General features: G+C 39.7%; 1 protein-coding gene and 1 long non-coding RNA gene across 3 annotated transcripts; one reads left to right on the plus strand and one right to left on the minus strand.

Annotated features, from left to right (window-relative positions):
- Positions 1–3642: 3642 nt before the first annotated feature.
- On the minus strand, positions 3643–6799 carry hmgn1b (high mobility group nucleosome binding domain 1b). Its single transcript, XM_085469482.1, has 6 exons — positions 6594–6799; positions 5275–5295; positions 5090–5119; positions 4959–5000; positions 4766–4873; positions 3643–4682 (listed from the first exon to the last, which is right to left on the minus strand). The coding sequence occupies exons 1-6, from the start codon at positions 6609–6611 to the stop codon at positions 4635–4637; spliced, it is 267 nt and encodes an 88-aa protein (XP_085325608.1). The 5' UTR covers positions 6612–6799; the 3' UTR covers positions 3643–4634.
- Positions 6800–12067: 5268 nt separating this feature from the next.
- Positions 12068–19524, plus strand: LOC146699659 (uncharacterized). 2 transcript variants are annotated; one of them, XR_014922650.1, is made up of 3 exons: positions 12068–12124; positions 17156–17268; positions 19098–19524. It is a non-coding gene; the product is annotated as an uncharacterized LOC146699659 (long non-coding RNA). The 2 variants fall into 2 exon arrangements; XR_014922649.1 differs by lacking the exon at positions 19098–19524 and having other exon boundaries at positions 17156–18301.
- Positions 19525–22463: the final 2939 nt, after the last annotated feature.

A 22463-nucleotide genomic window follows, 5' to 3' on the forward strand; every position in this document is an offset into this window, starting at 1 on the left:
GAGACCCTTTCTTAGATGCCTGCCACTGTGATGCTTACTGGATCCGGTTCAGGGAGGTTGCTGTGATCTGCTCTTAGATCCACTAGCCACTGTGGATTGCTGTTATGGGTTTTGTCCTTCTTCAGTATGCTCTTCCCCTATTTCTCCATCTCCTGTCTTGGTGGAGCTGTTCTAATATTGTTCCCCTGCCACTGAGAATACGCCTTGTATCCCATCCTGTCTGAGGGTTTATTAACAACAAACCACTACAGGAAAATTGTTCTGAAATTGTTTCACAATTTCTAGATTTTATTTTGATTTTTTTTTTATTTTTTTTTTTTTTTTGCAGATTTGTGAACCTCTATCCATCTTTACTTAATATTTTACAACTTCTGGACTTCAGGGTATAACTGGCTGTCTTTTTACTATTTTTGATTTTAACTTTAAAGACAACCTACTTTCATTTTATTTTACATGTCTGAATTTAATTTGTGTTTTGACATGCTGTATGAGCACAATTGATCTAAAATCACACACACACACACACACACACACACACACACACACACACACACACACACACACACACACACACAAACTAAAATCAGAGTAGGAAAAAACAATATTTATTAGTGTAAAAACAACAAACATGTAGGAATTCAAATATAAATTGTAAATTTATACAATAAGGTGTCACAATAAGATGGCACACAAATCATTTGTGCCACTACAAAAAATAGTTTCTGTCCACCACAAGACAGAGGAGCACATCATGAGTCTGACAGCAGGTGTATCAGTATATTAGTCGACATGGTACAATGTTTTCCTGCATAGGAAAGGGGTTTTGTGTTTTTCTTTTCTTGCGTTTTCCCTCGCTGCTCTTAGAAAATGCCGTTCTTATCGTTTCTTCCCACACTAAAAGTGACGATAGTATTGAGGAAAAAGGATTGAGTATATTTATTTTTATCATAACTCTGGTTTTACGTGGTCCATCCACACTATTTATTTATTTATTTATTTTTACCTGTCCCGTTTGGATCTTTAGCCATCAGAATTGTTGTCTGAAGGCCAAGAAAGATGCCAAGCGGATTTACTTTACCAAGTGGATCATCATGGCCTTGCCATATTGGTCGTTTGGTTGACCTTTATTATAATTTTCAGTTGCTACAAACGGGACAGACATGACTGGGGGATAGGACAGGGAGAAAGAATGAAAGAAAGAGAGGGAGAGAAAGAAAACCAGAGGAGAGAAGAGACGGTGAGAAAGGGGGGAAGAAGAAAGAAAAGCAAACAAAACACCTGGATCACCTGTATGGAGATGAGAAAAAAACAGAAGAGAAAACAAACAAGAAAGAGCAACATAATAAATACAACACCATCACAATATACTAGCTAACAGTAGATAACAGTAGATACTAATATCAACTAACTAATATTACATGTTATTGTGCAGCACGCAAGATCGACAGCGCACAATGTGCTTTGAGGTAGCAGCCAAGAAAGGTGTAGTTTGTGTCTGTGAACACCTGTGTGGATCAGCACGCTTGTATTCAAAAGGTTTCTCCATGTATCGATCTAGTAGGGAGTGTGGGGACTCATAGCCCCGTCCCCCAGGGCATGAAGCAGGTATGAAGAAGATCCAGGCCCCAGACATCCAGCGGCCCCAGAGTACGAGGACCCAAGGAGGACCACCACAGGGGCAACTGTGCCACCCTCCTGGGAAGAGCTGAGGAGAGCCCCAAATGAGAGGTCACTCAGCAGCCACGGAGCAGAGGCCAGAGGGGGTTGCAGTGACATGCCCGTGGGCTCTGCCGGTAGCCAGCTGTGACAGAGAGGACCAGGCCTCGGGCCCAGAGGCCACAGGCCTGAGGGCACCCCACCCCCTGGAAGAGGCCCAGCCGGGCCACAGGCGCCAGGCCCCGCCAATCGGCCACCAGGAGTGAGTCGGTACATAAATGAGCGCCCAGACACCAAGAACCACCAACACACCAACGTCTGAGGGCATCAGCCACTGGCAGGGAGTGTGGTGAGGGGAGACAGGCCTCCATAACTCGGAGAGCCTGAGATGTCCCCAGAGAGGTGGGAACACAATTTCCACAACATCCACACAATTTAAAACGTGTATAGTTTGAAGTCTGCACTTTCAACCCAAATTGAACTAGAGACTCAATGTGGCTGTATCTTGTTGCTATGTCATCTTAAATCGCTCATGTAATGTGTATTAATACATTGAAAAAATGTTTTTTTTATTTATTATTTTTTGTGAGCTTTAGTTACCTGCTCCCCATTTTTTTTAGACATGTTGCTGGCATAAATTACAAAATGAGCTAATTGCTCTTTATGAACTAGTAAAATGTATCTATTTAAACATTTGATATGTTTTCTATTTTTTTACTTTGAATAAAATATGAAACTTATGAAACTTTCAAATCATAGTATTCTGATTTTACTTACATTTTAGCCAGTGTCCCAACATTTTTGGGAGTTGGGTTGTATTTTTAAACTCATGTTCAGTATCATATTTGTATCAGTGTGTTTCAGTAGCGTCTTAAAGAGGAAAAACAAAAAGTGAATCTACTCAGTCTCTGGCCACACTGGCCTGATATGCCCAGTATGATGCATCAGTAATGCCAAACTTCTCCCAGAAGCAATTCCCGACCCTATAGCCATCTTAAAACACCTCTATGCATTTACGTGGGCTTTTTACAAAATGTTTTGAATGCACATTTATTTCAGTGATCAGAAAGACCTAAAAGCAAATGCAGGAATCACTAGTCAAATCAAGCTTTAAATTTAAATAGAAATGTCACTTTTCCGATCAGTAATGAATAAGGCTTAATTAAAAACCCATAATTAAAAGCTCGCGAATCCATTATTGAATTGTCACGTGTTGTCTCCATATTCACTTGCTGTAGGTGGAATCTTAAATGTAAGTAACTACTAAACATTTACAACACTGGGGGGCGGGGGGTGATTGGGTGTGTAACACCACACGTTATAAAGGCCCGCACTTTTACGGTTTGTGCAAACCTATCAGAACGCGAGGCCGCGAGTGCGTCATTCACACGTCAGGACAAACATTATCAGTTTGTTTGCTAACACCGAGTTAATATTATTTTCGTAAAATGGATGAAATGGGCAGCGCAGGATAAAGAACAGCCCACCGTGGTGCGGAGCTGTCCGTGGTGCTGAAAACTGCCTTTACCTTCTCTCTCTTTTGTTTTTTGACAACTTATGGAATGAAAAACCTGAGCTGGCAAATACTTTAGTTGGATTCCTTCTGAAACCACCCTTTTATTATTTTTTTTTCTATTATCTAGAAGAATAAGTTAGCTTTTCTAAATATACAAATTATTTATAATATTATTTAAAAGAAAAATGTTGATTTGTGTCAATATTAAAGCAACAATCCTTAAAATCGATAATACAACATCACTTATGGTGGTATTAATACTTGTCTTACAGATTTTAGTTAAGCGTCAAAAGCTGTAATTCATTTTGCACAATCCAATTACTAAAATCTGTTAAACAGGTTTTGTTTTAATCAATTTTTTTAATCAGCTTTAAAGTTTAATTATCAGATATTTTATTGCTGTTATAGATTGAATTGAATGTTAGTTCTTGTTTTTTTCTGCATTATTACGCTCTTAGAATAAAACAGTGTAACAACTACCAACTGAGTTTTATTGGTTTGTTGATAACAATCATACACAGTTACATCTATAAACAAATCATGAGAAACCGCACACTTGTACTTGACACAAATACCTAAAACCCACATGAATATTGCTACTGCTGGTATGAATTTGACATTTCAAATAAATGTACAGTTTGTTGGCCTTTAAGCCAATCTATTTTTTTAACGGTTACATACCACATTAATGTGGCCCAAAAAGAAAAGAAAAAAAAGAGGAACAAATTCCATTTTTACCATCCTTACAAAGTACCATTACACACTGCATACAGAAAGATTGAAATCCTTTTTCACAGCAACTATACAAATTCATTGCAATGCTATCACAGAACAGACACAACCAACACGCGCAATGCACAGTTCTGAAAGAGAGAGCCGCAGTACTAGGGGTTTTAGGTTTATTGGTCAGATTTGTTAAGAAAACTGCATCAGTACAAGAGTTAACAAATAGGAACAAAGCTTTTACACACACCCTAAAACACTGTTCTTCAATAAAAACAATAAGAGAATGAGGTGCCCTGTGACTTTGTCAAGCCCCACCCCGGCACAGATTACACACACTGTCCCTTATAAAGCATATGGAATGTAATCCACGCAGGCAAGCTCTTCCAGTTGTTTCCCCAGCTCCTGTGAACGTCATGCTTGTGTGCCGACACGGTAACCTGTCCCGCACCCTCCACTCCTTCACATTTACACAAACTGAAAAAAAAAAAAAAAAAAATCCACTGACAGTAACAACAATGACCGCAATTTTCATGGCGATGCACAATTGTGAGATGTGATGAAATTCCCCGTCTCCAATTGACTTGTTTTTTTCCCCTCTTTCATTTAAAAAAGTGTTCTCTACAATCAAACTACTAAAAAAACCTGTATTTAGAAAATAGTTGATAAAAATATTCCCCTGAATTGTACAAGAAAAGAGGTACAGGGAGCACTGGTAAAAGACGTGGCTTGAGAGATGTTATTCTGCTGCCTTATCTTTTTGTTCAGCTCCATCTGTAGTGGGTGCCTGTAAGATGACATTCAGAGTTTAACAGCACCGCCAAGAAGACTATTATCTTTCGATGTGTTTAAACGTGTGGCAGCACTTACCTCTTCCTCAGCTTTGGCTTCGCCATTCTCAGCAGGAGCCTCCGGCGCCTTCTCTTCTGGCTTGGCCTTTTCCACCTCCTTAGCTTTCTTAGGCTTAGCAGGTCCCTTCTGCAAAAACAAATATTAACCACATATTAGCCACCATATGCTAACAGTTCAGGTCTTATGAGAAGTAATTAAAATGAGACCCTACCTTTGGCTTAGGTTTGGGCTCTGGCTTTGCATTTTCAGGTCTCTGTGAGTAAAGAAGATCATTTTCTTTTAAACCAAAAAAAAATAACACAGTAAAAAGACAGCATTTTATCTATGCTTCTCCATACTTACATCTTTCAACCTGAGAGATCTCCTCTTGGGCTGCAGAGAATAAACAAACATAGTGATTACTTTTAACAGTCAGTCTCAGGCAATGGCTTTGAAAGATGAGATATTACTGACCCCTGGTGAGTGTGGAGGCTAACTGTTAAAATATCTAAAACCAAAAAACAAGAAATTCAGAAATGACTGCTTACCTCTGAGTCACCTGCACCTGCCTGTAAGGAGAACAAGAGAAAAAGTAAATAAATCAGATTATGATAACTGTCTGCATTCTGCTGTGCCTCTGATTGATTTATCTGGTACTGGGTGAGGACAGTTTTTTTTAATAAGTTATTATCCTATTTGAGTTGAGTAAGGTAATACATGCAAGGCCATTTAAAAACTAAAAGCAGTTTAATCAGCATGTTAACACTAAATGCTACTCCTTCAGGAACTACATTTTCCAGCGCAACGATAACTGAGCAGGAATAAAGTGCCCTGTAACATGCTGGCCTACAAAAGTCAGGGCAATATAATAGCATAATGTAGTTTAAACTGAGTCACGTGGTGCTGCTCTCCCAGCTCCTGCTAGTGATTTGCCTACAGTAATACTTGAGTGGAGGAGGGGGCCGACTCCGCCTCCTCACGACACATTCATTCATTGGTAATAAATGGGATTGCCAGTGGCCGGAGAAACCCGAGCAGCGTAGCCAGTGTTCCCGCCACGAATTTGAAAAAGAATATCTCCGAGATGCTCTGCGACTCTGTCGGTCTGCATGCAGAATCTACTAGAACCCCCAGCAACAGGAGCAGCGCTGTGCTGACGGAGGCTCGCCATTGCATAACCTACAACTGGCCTGAGCCGACAATACACAGAAAGCCTCTCGGCTAACGAGCCGTACGCCTTCCAAGAACTGCGTTTTCGCTTGCCGTGCATTAATAAACAACGCCTGCACACTAACTTTATAAAACAATATCGCTAATCAAAGCGTATTATGTGTTTGTTTGTTTTGTCCAACAAAAGAACTACAGAGGCCACTTTGTGCCCGCATTAAAATTAACGTTACAGCCAACCGCCACAGAATAATAAACCAATTAGGAATTTTGTACGTTTTTTTTCGCTACTGGGTCTTCTTTCAGGAAAACTTTCGCATCCAGGGTGACGACCCCAACAGAAAACAATCGATATGCCGCCAACTTTCTGCGCAGAAAAGCCATCTATCGGCACGGTAAATGAATTCGATGCAGCTGCACAAACTGTTTTTCTGCTATAAAACGGGCAACCACTTGCAGCCGACAGTCACTGCACGAAAGAGAAGCTTCAATAATTAGCCGCTTGACAAAATCAAAACAGACACTACATGCTAACTAAACTCCGCGATACACAACACTGCTGTTGACGTTCACTTGGTACATAAAACGGACATATTGCAGCAACGTTTGAACAACTCTCGCCACAAGCCCCTTAACAAATTTTAGCTGTGGGTTATAAATACTGTGTTATTAAAGGCATGAAAGATAATGGTCTACTCACTTTGCTCCTTTTAGGCATGGTTGGTTTGTGGGTTTAAAAATAGCTAAATGTAACTGAATACAGGAGAAAGTACAGTGGTATATTCTGGATAAAGCTTTGCCAGTACAGTCTAATACAGCGCAGGGAGACGTTAATGTTCCATTGGAAGAAAAACTAGCTCAAACCGGATTGGATTCTCCCCCTACCTCCCTATTCAAACAGTTATAGTTCCTGCATGATTGACGGCGCTTCTGCCCGCCCACGCTGCACGCTGATTGGAGAACACAGCAGTCGGCAACACCATTTCAAATCTGTGCCCTTATCCGTGTGGATACGTGACACGTCAGTCAACAATTATGGTGAGGTATTTGTCTTTCTGTGCAGCCGTCTGCTAAACAAGGCAAAATTGTCATTAAAGCCGTCTTTCAGCTGGCCAGAAACGTCTTAATTTTCTCTCTAAACGTTCCACGGCTTTGAATTATGTCTATGTGCGCGAAAACAAAACACATTTTGCGTTTACAGTGCTAGTGTGGAAAGACTATCCATTGGCATATGACTGTGAGAGGGGTGTGTACTCCTCGAGCCAAGTCTTTGTAGTTTAGCTTGGGAAAATGGCGACAGGATACGTGTGGGTACAGCTTCTTGCCTCTGTGTGTGCTCTTGTGCAGCCCTTCTCATGCAGTCATCGTCCACTTGCTCAATGGTGTGCATACAGTCCAAACATGACTTCACTGGAAACAAGTGCGTTGGCTTTGTGCTGAAGTCATTTCTCACGGTTCGGCAGGGGACATTTATTCATTTCCCCTGAGTGAATGACACTACCCTGACACGGTTACATCTTACTTCTTTACCGCCCTGAGAAAAATACAGCTGCAAAATTACAACTGCTCATGATCAACTACATACATGGGAAATGTTTAAATATTTTCTGGAACAGATGAATACTATGATAAACTAAACTGTTTCTGTGTGTAAGTGACAAATGATTTATTTATTTATTTACTTTTTTTTTTTTTTTTTTAGCTCATAACCGTTTCTGTAATTTCTTAAATTAATAATTGTTAATTTATCCCATTTCTAGACTCTCTTCCTATTAGAATTTTCTTCAATTTTGCAAAGAATAATGTCTCTAGACAGGCTACTGTAATAGAGAATTGAAATAAATTTAGCATACAAACACTGCATTTGGGTGTATTACCGGGATAATTACAATAATTCCCTAGATACAGTGATCAGGAAGCATAACCATAATATGGTATATATTATATTGCACAATATTGTGTAGGTGCACCCTGTGCTGCCAAAATAGACGTGTCAGGCCATGGACACGGGACTGTTGGCACCAGTGTTGGTAAAGTTACTTTGAAAAAAGTAATCAGTAACTAATTACTGATTACTTCCCCAAAAAAGTAATCCCGTTACTTTACTGATTACTTATTTTCAAAAGTAATTAATTACTTAGTTACTTTTTAAAAACACGATTTACAACCTGAAGAGGTGATAAAGCGATAGATCTTTCAGCCCAATTCTACTTTTTCTGCATAATCCATCATACAAAATGTAATCAAATGGAAAAGTCTCTTTTTTTTTTTACTTGTTTTATTAGTTTTAATCTTTTAACTTTATGCATCAAACAAAAATTTAATTATATGCAACATTCTCTGACTTGAATAAATTAGTTTAACATTTAAACCTATTTTCTGCACATTCCAGCACATAAAATAAAATATTTTTTGTGTTTACACTCACTCTTTCAAATAGATGCAAGTAAAACACAGCAGAAAATAAATAAAGTCAAAGACTCAGCGGTCCTGTTGCTCTATTTTCACCTGTAAAGCAGGACTGCGGTAGGCGGAGGTTTACCCTGGTGCAGGTGTGCCGCGGTCAGTTGAAGAATCCGCGAGTTTCTCTGTGAGTTTCCCATTACGTCGTAGCTACTCGGTGCTTGTTTGGAAGTTTAGGGGTGCGATGGACGCTAATGTTTTTGTCACTTTTTATGGAATCAAACTCAAAGTAAGGTCAGTACTTCCACGCTTTAAACGCTGCACGCTCATACTCTCTCCCACAATCGATATGTGATCCATTGTTGATCTGCACACAGCTGTTGTCACTAAGGCTACGTTCACACTGCAGGTCTTAATGCTCAATTCCGATTTTTTGATCAAATCCGATTTTTTTGTCTGCTCGTTCACACTACAAATAAAATGCGACAGCAAACGCGCTCTAGTGTGAACGCTCAAAGCGGCCGCATGCGCAAAAGAAGACGTCACACACGACACGCTCTGTTTAGACCCAGAGCAAACAGTATTGTTTGACCGATGGCCTTAATATAAAGACTTCGAACTTTACGTTTCCCGATTTTTGCTTTAAGTTATTTTGTTATTTACATAATAATGTAAATAACCTAATAATGATCCTTATTGCTGTTTTAGAGGAGCGCTGCTTCAAAGGATAGTTGCAGATTTCTGTCAGAATCTGCAGATTATACAGTACAAAGAAAATGTTCACGTTGTCTTCCCAACAGTTTCACTGACATCTACACTGGATGGCCAGGAAGAGCTCGTTCGCGATGTCTTCTCGGGCGCTTCTCCGGAGCTGATAATTGGCGTCTGTCGTGTCAGTGACGTAAAAGACGGATTTAATGCGACCTGACCGTTCAAACAGCAGTCGCTTTCTAAAACATCAGATATGTATCGGATTCAGTACCACATATGAAAGTGACCCAGATCGGATTTGAAAATATCGGACGCCACACACAACGCGCTCTGTTTAGACCCAGAACAAACTATATTGTTTGACTGATGGCCTTAATATAAAGACTTCGGACTTCATGTTTCCCGATTTTTGCTTTAAGTTATTTTGTTATTTACATAATAATGTAGATAACCTAATAATGATCCTTATTGCTGTTTTAGAGGAGCGGTGCTTCAAAGGATAGTTGCAGATTTCTGTCAGAACCTGCAGGTTATGCAGTACAAATAAAATGTTAACGTTTCTCCAACGTTGTCTTCCCAGCAGTTTCACTGGATGGCCAGGAAGCGTTCACGGTGTCTTCTCTGGCGCTGATAATTGGCCTCTGTCTTGTGTCAGTGACGTAAAAGACGGATTTAATGCAACTTGACCGTTCACACAGCAGTCGCTTTCTGAGACATCGGATTCAGTACCACATACGAAAGTGACCCAGATCGGATTTGAAAATATCGGATTTGTGCCGTTTACACTGTCAGACCAGGATCGGAAATGGGTCGCATAGGGTCAAAAAAATCGGATTTGATGCGCTTTCGCCTGCAGTGTGAACGTAGCCTAACTGCGCACTCGCTTACGTCACTGTCGTGAGACATTCTCGCAAAAATCACAGTTTTAGTAACGCAGAGGTACTACAGGAAAGTAACGGTAATCTAATTACCGTTTTTGCAATAGTAATCCCTTACTTTACTCGTTACTTGAAAAAAGTAATCAGATTACAGTAATGCGTTACTGCGCATCTCTGGTTGGCACTATGTACTATTTTGACTATGCCTGCCCCAAAGCCAAAAACACTTTGCTGTTAATCATGTTGTTCTGGGCACAAAGTTGTCCAGCAGGGTTACCATTCTCCTAGAATAGTTTCATATTTGTAATCTGCAGTAAATGCAAAAACACCACAATTTCTTCCAATTTTGCATCATTATTTGTAAAAGAAGCAACAACCAGTGTAATACCTCTGTGTGCTGCAATAATGTATTTTGCACTGTAGAGCACACTGTATGAAATTATACTGGAATAAGTATTTTGTTTTTTCCTTAAGTAAAAGCTAAAATATCAATATGTAAAAATACTCTGAACAACAAAAAACCTTGCATTTAAAATTCTAACTAAGCAAAACAGATCAAAAGTAAAAGTGCTCGGTTTGCAGCCATATGTATTACTGTGCAGTCTTGTTGTTGGAAATTGAATTTCCTTTGGAGTATTTCATTACATTCTATTTATATCTATTATTCAGTGTAAACAGACATCTGTAAAATGTGTTTGTAAATTCAATTCAGTTTTCAGAATGTACAACGAAACCATTATTTCATTCAATTTCATTTCAAATTGTACATTAACAATGACAATAAAGGGCTAATCATAACATCAGTTGTGTCAAGGCACTTTATATTGTAAGATAAAGCAGCAGCGTAGGTCTATTATAGCATAACAAAGGATACAGGGTCCCCTGATCCAACCTTAACTAGATGCTTTGTCAGAAAGGAAGGCTTTATGCCTAAAGTAGAGAGGGTGTCTGTCTCCCAAATCCAAACTGGAAGCTGGTTCCACAGAAGAGGAGTCTGGAAGCTGAGGGCGCTGCCTCAAATTCTACTTTTAAATACCCGAGGAACCACAAGTAAACCAGCAGTCCACGTGTGTTTTCATTTGTAAACGCATCATTTTCTCTCCGTTTTGGCCTCCCGTCCACACTGAGACGGCGCTTTTGCTCATGGAAAACGCAGCGTTTTGGAAACGCTCTCGTAAACGCTCTCGTAAACGCATACATTTGAAAACGGTGCTTTTGCGTCGCAGTGTGTACAGTGAAAACACAGACTTTCTAAAACGATGAGGCATGTTAGTCATGTGATGCAGTCATGTGACCAATTAAACTAAGATAACGGAGGGCATTACACAGCAGTTGTTTTGTTTGCTCTCAGTTTGACAGCCCTATTAAAGATTAAATTCAGTATGTACACGCTCCAGATAGCTTTACTTAAAATTCTTTAACTCTCACTCGCGTTTGCAACTTTGTGTTTTTGTGTTACCTGCAGCAACAGCACCTCATTGTTAGTCCATTTAAAAAACTCGGTGCTTTTCCTCGACATTTTGCCGCGACTTTTCAAAGAGCCGGAAGGAAAGTAAATAAGCAGCAGACAGAAATGAGGCAAGTTGAATCTTCTTGCGCTTCACGCATGTGCAGGACTGGAAGGTAAGCGTTTTTGACCGTTTCAATGTGGACGCACAACTGCAACGCTAGTGTGGGCACGGAGCGTTTTCAAACGAAAACGCCATTTTCAAATCTATCTGGGCGAGTGTGGACGTTGCCTGAGACTGAAGTGCTCTATTGGGGCGATTCGTTACTATGAGGTCTTTAAGATAAGATGGGGCCTGCAGACCTGCAGTCACCTTTCAGAAAGGTCCCAGGGGCCCGATACACAGCAGGTGCAGTACAGATTAAAAGGTTACAGGTTACTATTGTTTACATTCAGTGCCGCCATCTTTGATTGCTAACTTTTGCTGCTTCGATTTGCAGATTGGAAAGTCTGAGGTGAGTGAGTCTTCCACAAAAAAAATTCCGACTGGGAACTCGGAATTTCAGATTTTTTCTGTAACGCACCATTAGAACAACCTGATCATTACAATAGTTGATCCTAGAAGTTATAAATGCATGAACTAGTTTTTTAGCATCACTCTGAGACAAGATGTTTCTACTTTTAGAGATATTGTTTAAATTACATATTTGTTTAATGTGCACATTGACAGACATATCCTGGTCAAAACGATTCCTCACAGTGTTCCTGGAGGCCAAGGTCGTACCATCCAGGGTAAGAATATGGCTAGACACCATGTTTCTAACTAAAAATGTATGCTATGTTTTCGAATGATAAAAGGAAGCATGTATAGCATGTATATTGTAAATAGAATTGCTCAGAGCACTGCAAAAAAGTAAAAGAGCCCAGAGTAGCAGCCTGGACTCCAATTTATTAGATCCCAAACAGATCGAGATGTGCATGGTGGCTTAAAGCCCAAACCCTGCGGAACCCAAAGGATCCTCCGCCAACATCTCAGTCCCAGCAGAGACCACACACTCCCAACGCCTTGTAGCTGTTTGATTCAGGAGGAGGACCTGCACATGTCTATTTGTTTATTGGTGCTACTACCATTAAACAAACAGTCCTGATTCACAGTGAAGTGCTATTTCCTGGAGGTGTCCATTCAACAGCAGTTTGAGAACTCACCAACTCCTTTCTTTTTGTTTATGTAAAACCCACATCACACCTCAGCCCTAACAAAAGCTACCATATGTTAGATTTGAGCTTTTCCGTATAAGAGCCAAGTATTAGTGAGAAAGTGAAATCAGCTAATGAGTCAAAGAGGTGTTATTACCCGAGGTCTACTTTTCATTCCACGAGACATGCTTGAACAGCCAAACAGGCGGGAACTGATGTTTCTGTAGCTTGTGTGGCAACAGCAGGACAGAAGGGAATCAAAACGTCTGTTCTCTATGGATAAAAGAGAAGGTGATGTCAATAGACATTGATTCATTTATTTTATTTTTATACATATATATTTCTATTGTTTTTGTACGTATTCCTCTTCATTATATATATTTCTCCTGTTTGCTATTTATATTGTATTCTGGCACCCACTGCCCCACTCAGTGATGTGTAATCTGTTGCAATCTCTTTTTTTGCTTCCTAAACAACCATCTTAATCGAAGCATCAGGAGTTTGTGTTCTCTGTTAAAGGTATAAAACTGAATGACAGCAACCAGTTCCACAGGTTTTTAATCTTTCTATTTACTGCTTCACTTTGCAAACTATGTTCACTGTGAAGGACCTCTCAGAGCCGATTTAGGACGAAGAACCATTATATTGCACTTATAGCTCATTAATTAAAAACTGATGCAGAAATGGACAAAACCAAAAATCCAACATGGATCTGTGGACCCTCAAGTGACACTGCATTGAAGCCAGGAATGATTCCATCATGGAAATCATTGCATATGTGCACATGAGATCCCTGGAAATCTTTGCTGGACTCATTTAAAACAGACTGAGGCAAAATGGAAAAGAAGCTATAATGGTAGTAATTGTCAATGCTTAAAAAAATATAACAATATGCAACATTCTTTTATGATAGAAACTTTATATTCGTGTCCTCAGTGTGTATTTGTTGTTGTACACTCACTGGATGCTTTATTAGGTACACCTAGCTAGCTTCTTCTTGGATCACCTTTTGGTGAGTGCCTGAAACATTCCTCACAGATTGTAGCAGTTGCTACAAATGCATTAGCTGCATGTTGCAATATTTCATCTTAAGCTTAAAAAACAAATCTAGTCTATTTGTGTATTTTTTAGTTCCCAACAAGATTCTACTCTGAAAAAAATGTAATGTGTGCATTAGTAAAAGAAATCTGGATCCCAACACAGCAGAATTGGAACTTGTTGAACAACATGATTAACTGTAAAGTCTATTTGGCTTCAAGAAAAATAAACCTCAAAGTGAAGGAGTGTGGAGCACAATCAAGTATTAAAGGCTTCCCTATTGCATGATTATGAACTGAAAAGCATGTTGCACAGCAGTAGTTGCAGCTCTGTCTTGTCTTGAACTTCTGGCTTTGCAGGACTTGATAATCTGGATGTCCTTAAGAACATTCTGCAGCTCTCTGCAAAAGTCTTTCTTTAAGGTAATATATGTACATAACAGAGGGAGGTGAAAAAATGAAGGAAGGGCACAGGGAGGGGTAAGGGCATTAGGTAAGTCTCAAATAACAATGGTGTTGTTGTGTTGAGTGTGGAGGAGCCCTTCCATCACAGCCGCTGCATGTTGCTGTCTTTCCCCTCCTTTTGGCCCACTCATTTTCCCTCCTGAGTTGTAAGAACAGTGGGAGGAGGGAGCAACACCTCAGACGACTGTGGAAAGGAGTCTTACTGCAAATGTATGAAAAATGACTGTTTTACCTCACAGAAGGCAGCGTTGCAAACTGACCCCTCTGATCTTTGTTTTTTAGGCACAAACAGTTAATATGTTGTATTTAAGGAAGTTCTCAGAGGTAACTGGACCACAAGTGCTGTCATAATCCTAGTTGAAGGGTGACAGGATGAAGGGAAAGGTGACCTCATCCAAAGCCTCTTTGACAGAGGGCAACTTGTTTATCTTCCTAACCGTCAGTCAGTCAGTAGCAGCTGGTTAAGTCTAGTAAACAGGATTGGAGCAGGTGAGACTCCACAGCTGCTTTTGTGCATACTTCTCTTTACTTCTGCTCAGCTGTAAAACTACCATGTGGTCCTTGATGCAGCCAGGCAGAGACGTGACAGACTGGTCAGCTGGACGTAAGGAAAAGCTGAGTCGCTCCCTCTCCCTCTCACTAAGTGGATTTAACCCATCAGCGAATGGTAGGCTTCCCATATGGAGCACCGGGTAAAGCCAGATTATTGCAGTTTGTGTGAGGGGGGCTCCAGCACGACCAGAGCTCACAGTGTGAACCCAAGAACGTGACATTATGGGGCACAATAACAGCATCTGCACAGGTCGTTTGTGTAGCCAGACAGTACGCTCTTTGCTGACAGGCTAATGTTCTAGGCTTTGTAACAAGCCAATTTTTTGTGGGACACTTAATATAAAGTTGGATATTTTTTGATGAAAAAAAATCTTTTTTAAAAAATCCTTTTGACTGATACATATTTGTTTGTATTTAATATACATGTCTATATTGATTCATTGATTCAAAACTATTCAGAAAGTAATAATAGTACAGTTGAGAATGAAAAAATATATTTTCTAAAAAAAGAACACTGAATTGTATTTGTCCAGGAAACTGTTGCAGTCTAAACAAGGGAGTGTCCATGTTTTGCCTTTAACAGTATTTTACAGGTGAAAGAGGGCGGCGGCATGTCCCAGTGACAACATAGCTTAATAAGCTCAGGAACAAAAAACCTTAGTCGGCTTTAACCATTGATTAGCCGACAGCTGACACAACAAAAACAAATCTTACAATGGTAATTAATGTTGCTCTGAATTTCTTTGTAAGGAATGTGTTCCATCATGGGGTCATATCATATTTTCTTCTCACAGATAAAGGAAGTGAGAAGTAGAAATAATCTGTGGTTGCAAACAATGTATGGAAACAAAAGGCTAGTTAAGTGAAGCAGCAGATGAGTGATACACTGTGACTGGTGATCCCTGACAGAGCAAACCTGGTGGCAGAGAAGGCCATCTGAATTACAGCAGAGTCGGTCATATGCAGGGATCAGTTGACCCTCCCCCCACAGATCTACTTCCTGTGTTTCATGGTTGTCTGCTCACTTATGCCTATACAATACCAACTGTGTCTGGAGATGTTCCAGCTCCTACTACACTGCTGCATTCAGAAATTGTGGCCCACATCAGCCTTTTATTTAAGCGGAAAGGCCGGTCATGTTGGCATCTTCAGCTGTCCATCAGTCAGGCGGCTGTTCCAACCAAAGGCCTCCTTTCAATCACATGTTCATCTTCAGAAAGATCGTTTTGGTATATTTTATCAGGTTCTGCATAAGAACAAATGTACTAGTATAGCTACAGTGTAATGTTTATTTTGCCATCACTACGTTTCAGTAGGAAATATTAGACATTTCACTCCATTACAATTTAAAGTTTACATTTTAAACGTATAGCAAACAACCTACAAATAATTCACTATAGTAACAGAAGCCAGGTTTAAATTTATGTATAATTTTGAGACCTGGGAGACATCTTTTTCTTTCTGTTCTTCCACTTTGAACACATTTGGATAAACGCCCTGTAATAAACTCTTTTTCTTTTTCTATTGTGGCAACAGGTAATTTGAGTAAATTACCTGTTGCCACCTCTTTGTTCAAATATTTAATTCATCTTCATGCATAGAAAACAAGTCCCAAATCCACAGAAACACAAAAACATATTTTACTTTTTACATAAATTTTTTTATTCATAATTGCAAAGTTCACTTCCCTGCTTTAATGCATGAAAATTGAATTTTTCCAACATATGCAACTGTGGTTCACAAGTTAACAAGCAAGCAACAAGCAGTAAGTGCGTGTAAAATGCTGCCATATGCGCAATTTCTACCCCAGCCTTTTATATAAGAAGAATGTGATCCCACAGTGACCTCTAGTGGTCAACCAGGAAACCCTGACTGACCCAGTGTCAAACCCCTAGCTTGCAAATCAAACACTAAGCAATCTGCATGTCTTTGATGTTGATGAAGACACTCATTGAAATGTATCACAGGTCCACAGGCTGCACGGCTTTAAGAATCTACACACACAAACCTCCCACCATCATTCATAAGCATGCTGCAGGCTTACAGGGTAATCTGGGGAACTGCTTTTACAGTCTAAGCAGCAATAAGGAAGACAAGTGTGTGATTAGTGTTTAGAGCAGTTAGGTAGCGCTTAATGAGCGGCTATGTAATCTCTAAAGTTTGTTGATCTTACTGTGCAAACGAGACTGAATCCAGACAAGATTACGTTTTTGGAAAAGACTTACACTAGACTATTCTAACTGCACAATATTCTTATATTTATTATAAGTTATCATCATCTGATTTCTGAAGCAATCATAAATCAAGGTCATATACAGATCTGAATCACCTTTCCATGAACAATTAAGACATAAGCACTGTGGACATCAGAGATAAACAGAGTTAATGTCCCTTTACTAATGTTGAGGAGTAGTCTGATAAACAAACATAAATATTAATATAACCAATTAGTGAAAAATAAAGTTGTTTTTTACATGCACTGCCATATTCAGTCGCTGTTCTGCCTTCTAACCATCTTTGGTTTTAATAGCCACTGTTGCTTGTGAGACATATTTGTTTTCTTATTATGCAGGGTGAGGAGACGAGGGATAAAAATGCCGTGGAAACCTGGCTGAGCTAATTCCAGCCCACCTTGGGGTTGGAGCTGACAGTGACACTGCATGAACTTATTGCAGTGACTGAAAGGTGAAAGAAGTATCCTGTGCTTTCAGTCGAGTACAAGTAGCAACACTGTAACATGATCAATTACCAATCAAAGTCTTGTCTTCAGCATGTTAATTATATTAAACTGTGCCAGTATTAGCTAGTATCAACTCACTGTTGTATTAACGAATTAACAAACTACCTTTCCAGGAAGGATGATAGATGTAAGGTTAGGAAATAATTTTAGATAGTGGATATCTCCTCTGTGGAGTTCCTGAGGTGTGATGAGGCTCTTGAAATCCCTGAAAACTTGGCACCACATCTCAAAGGTGCCCTGTGGAGGTTTTATGTAAGTAAACAGAAGTTATATTAACATTCAGCATTAGCTGCCAAATGGCACTGTTTGTATCTACGAGGTGTATATTAAGTGTGTTTAATACATGCCTCCTTCATAATGTACTCATAAAGCTGAATTTGGGGAATATTACAAAGCCTGCATTGTTAACTTGCCAGCAGTCCAGTTCTAAACTGCCTATAGCTGTTTCGCTCGTTGACTTTCAGCTGTCAGCTCTGGTTTCCCACTGTTTTGCATTTACATTGTTATCTTCTCCAAGGAGGTAGCATTTGCATGCATGCATATCATTCTGTCTGTAACGATAACTCAAATAAACTTACATTAATTCTGATAAAAGCTTTTTATGGCTGTAAAGTTAACAAGTCTTTACAAACTTGCCTTTTATCGACCAAGTCTTTAAGGTCAACTTAAGGATTTATTGGTCAAACTGGGACAAAAAGCCATAAAACTGTTATAGTTAGGTGGCATGAATTGTCAACATATAAAAGTACTGTGTAAAGATTTAAAATTTCATGTTACATTTGACCTCTGACCTCTCCTTCAAGGTCAATAGATTGAGCTAAAACTGCTAAAACTCTCTTTCTTACTGCCGTTGTTTGTATTGACCACATGTAAGCATGATTTCTGAGCTTTCTAAATATCACGTTACGTTGGACCTCTGACCTCTTCTTCAATGTCAAACAAGGTCAAACTTTCATAAAATGTCTGTTATCTTTAAAACTACTGATTTTGTTTGTATTTTTTTTTTGTATGATAAAGAAGTGTAGAAAGAACAGTCAGGAGAAAGTGAACGAGCTGCCTGGTTAGTTATTAGTTAAAGAGTCTCTAAAACCTGTATATGTTGTTCAGCACTAGCAGGACTTTCTCAAATACATTAATTTTGTGCATTAAGCCCTCCATACGTAACAGATGCTGGTTCTGAATTCAAGAATTTCAGACTTGGACTGGTCAGACCACAGGACAGTTTTAAACTTTGTTCAAGTCCCAGAGTCTGGGCTCAGACTGGGCTCAGAGAAGGCAGCAGCAGTTTGCTGGCAGAGCTGCTTCCCACCTTTACACTTATTTGGGATTTGGTCATAACTTTTTTGAATTGTATTCCTGGCATCAAATTCAAAATGAGCGGGATGTTTGCTAACTTAACTAATCCTTTTGCCAGTTTCTGAAACTAAGAAGGGTAACACCAGTTTGCACAACTATAATCGTATCCTCAGGTTATTAGAGGATAATCTGAGCATTAATTAGCAACAAGAAAAACTTTTCGTCTTTTTAAAAAAATTAGTTAATATGAGCAAACTATATTTCATTTCGAATTAACCCAATTCATAATGACTAATTATTAATTCTGAAAACCTTGCAGTAGAACAAGAACTGTGATTGTTGCACTGAGCTACATGACATTAGTTGCTTCTAACGGAGTTTCCACTGTCTACTAAAGATTATTTATGTCTTTGAGATTCATATTCATAGACTGAAAGGTCACTTTGGATCTGTGTTTGCTCTGTTTTATGATAAGCAGGTCTGACTGGAGTGTGACTGTGATAATAAAGGACTCAGGCACACAGCGTTATAGTTGCAATCTGTTTCTACAGCAGCTTTCCAGCTGCTCTCCTCCAGCTCCACACCACACTCTCTGCTCTGATCCTAGCGACGTACTCAAAAGGGGAAACATGATCAGATGATGGAGGTCAGGTGTATTGAGTCAGCCTCCTCTGACACCACAGCCTGAACCAACTGCTCCACCCCTTCCCTGCAGCTGAGCCACAAACCACACTGTGCCACAGTGACGGTTAACTTTAGTAATAACAAAACAATTGATGGTGTTAAATAAACCTTTTGCTTGCAGCGATATAAAGTGAGCATACACAATTATATTATAGTATATTACAGTATATTGATATATGTGACATTAGGACATTTATTTAATGCTTGTTAAATAAACACTGACTAACATGGCTGTTTATGACTCTGTTTGTGAATCAGTTAACTCTTATCTACTTTTTATCCCTTTTTGTCCCCCATAAACCCCCACCAGAGCGGCCAAAGGTTCGCCATCGAGCCCCACCCTCAACAGAGCAATCGAAGTCACATTGCCCAGCCTCGCCCCCCTTAGTTCCTCTTCATGCCCTGTCTCCGCAGTCTGATGCGTGATGTGTGAAGGGTCCGGGCTGTGAGGATTATGGCAGTGATGACTTTTCCCAGGAGAAGCTGGGACCCTGTTTACTAGAAGGTTTTAAAATTTCTGTACTTTTAGGTGACAGGAGACATGTGGCCTGGTCAAAACACAGAGAGCTGCACTCTAAAAGATCTTTAAACATAGTAAACATAGCTTGTGTGCCACAGACTGCTCCCAAACATGAGGGGACAAGTAATACCTCTAAAACACTTAAGTTGGCTTTATTAAACATTAGATCTCTAGCTGGGAAAACATTTTTAATTAATGATTTAATCACTGAGCACAGCCTTGATTTTATGTTTTTAACTGAAACTTGGTTGGACCAAAGTAACAGTGGAGCTGTTCTCATCGAGACGACCCCTCCTAACTACAGTTTTATCAGTGAGGTCAGGCCGAGCAGGAGAGGAGGAGGGGTTGCTGTCTTATTTAATGAATCATTTCAATGTAAGCAGCTATCTCCTGGAAGTTTTCAGTCTTTTGAATATGTGGCTTTACAGCTGAAGGCCCCATCCAAAGTTGTGTTTCTTAATGTTTACAGGCCTCCCAAATACTGCACAGACTTTTTTAATGACCTCAGTGAACTGCTGTCTGTGATCTGTGTTGATTTTGACTGTGTAATTATTGCTGGGGATTTTAACATCCATGTGGACAACCCTCAGGACAAAGGGACTAAAGACCTGAGTAACACTCTGGGCAACTTTGGGCTGACTCAGCATGTAACAGAGGCCACACATAATAGAGGACACACTCTTGACCTACTGATCTCCAAAGGCCTGAGCATTTCAAAGGTTACTGTGTCTGATGTGGGCCTGTCTGATCATTACTGTGTTTTCTTTGAAAGTAAAATCTCAGCCCACACAAATATATCAACAACAGTGATCACAAAACGGTGTATAACTGAACACAGTAGTGCAATTTTTAACCAGGTCTTCCCATTAACACCTGACCTGTCCAGAGGGTCAGTCAATGAGCTCGTCAATAGCTTCAATGCTAACATGTTAAATGTAATGGACACTATTGCTCCCATTAAGGTGAAGGTTATCTCTGGAAGGAAAAAGTCTCCATGGAGAAACTCCACACTGGTGAAAAATGAAAAAAGAGAGTGTAGGAAAGCTGAGCGCAGATAGAGAAAAACAAACCTCCAGGTTCATTATGACATCTATAAAGAGAAACTTCACAATTATAATTTACAACTGAGGAATGCAAGAAGGTCCTACTTCTCTGACATCATCACTAAAAACAGCCATAATGCTCGGGTCTTATTTTCTACAGTTGACAGGCTAACAAACCCTCCTGTGTCAGTGGCAGCTGAACTTCATTCGACCATGGCCTGCAATGACTTCGCCAAATTCTTCACTGAAAAAATCCAAAAAATTAGACAAGCAATTGGTACATCAACAGCAGATCCAGGATATGTACTGTGTCCACCAAAAAACTGTTTAAACACCATGAAACAGTTTCAACCTATTAACAGCAAAGACCTGGAGGACATCTTAGGTCAACTGAACTCCTCCTCCTGCTGTTTAGATGTCCTGCCAACAAGTTTTTTCAAAAAGGTCTCAAAGACTTTAGAGTCAGACCTGTTACAGATCGTCAACTTTTCTTTATTATCAGGTGTGTTTCCAGAATCACTAAAAACTGCTGTAATCAAACCTATACTGAAAAAGGACAATCTTGACAAGACACAAATGAACAACTACAGGCCGATCTCAAATCTCCCGTTTTTAAGTAAGATCATTGAAAAAGCAGTTTCTCAACAGCTCAGTTACTTATTAAAACAGAATAATTGCTACGATGCCTTCCAGTCAGGTTTTAGACAGAACCACAGCACTGAAACCGCTCTGACCAAAGTGTTTAATGACATATGTCTGAATACAGACAGTGGAAAAATGTCAGTCCTAGTTTTACTGGATCTCAGTGCAGCATTTGATACAGTTGACCACAACATATTACTCAAACGACTGGAGAACTGGACAGGTCTTTCAGGAACTGTACTAAACTGGTTCAAAACATACGTAGAAAACAGGAAATACTTTGTATCAATAGGTAACTTCACATCTGAGCAGACAAGTATCACATGTGGAGTTCCCCAAGGTTCCATCTTGGGACCCCTTCTGTTTAACATCTACATGCTCCCACTGGCACAGATTATAAAGAACAACAAAATAAACTATCACAGCTATGCAGATGACACACAAATATATATCACAATGTCACCAGGAGACCGAGGCCCTGTACAGGCTCTTGGTAAATGCATTGAGGAAATCAATGACTGGTTGTGCCACAATTTTCTCCAGCTAAACAAAAACAAAACTGAGGTAATAGTCTTTGGCGCCAAAGAAAAACGATTACAGGTCACCAGAGAACTTCAATCTATACATCTAAAAACCACAAACCAGGCGAGAAATTTGGGTGTAGTGATGGATGCAGACCTAAACTTAGAAAAACACATTAAGACAATAACAAAGTCAGCTTACTATCACCTCAAGAATATATCAAGGATAAAAGATCTGATGTCTCAACAGGACCTGGAAAAACTAGTCCATGCATTCATCTTTAGTAGGCTTGATTACTGTAACAGCATCTTTACAGGTCTACCTAAAAAATCAGTCAGACAACTACAGCTCATTCAGAACTCTGCTGCTCGAGTCCTCACTAAGACCAAAAAAGTGGACCACATCAGTCCAGCTCTGAGGTCCTTACACTGGC

The sequence above is a fragment of the Copadichromis virginalis genome, linkage group LG10, assembly GCF_057382275.1.
Source record: "Copadichromis virginalis isolate Kocher_CV1m ecotype Utaka linkage group LG10, C_Virginalis_male_GT1.1, whole genome shotgun sequence".
In the NCBI taxonomy this organism is placed as follows: domain Eukaryota; kingdom Metazoa; phylum Chordata; class Actinopteri; order Cichliformes; family Cichlidae; genus Copadichromis; species Copadichromis virginalis.

Bases quoted from the DNA above. Each gene is read 5' to 3' on its own strand.
- hmgn1b (XM_085469482.1), bottom strand. The intron at 4,874-4,958 runs GTAGGGTCTCAT...TTGTTTTTGCAG, and splicing joins AGCCCAAACCTAAGCCAAAG to AAGGGACCTGCTAAGCCTAA. The intron at 4,683-4,765 runs GTAAGTGCTGCC...GTCATCTTACAG, and splicing joins AAGCCAAAGCTGAGGAAGAG to GCACCCACTACAGATGGAGC.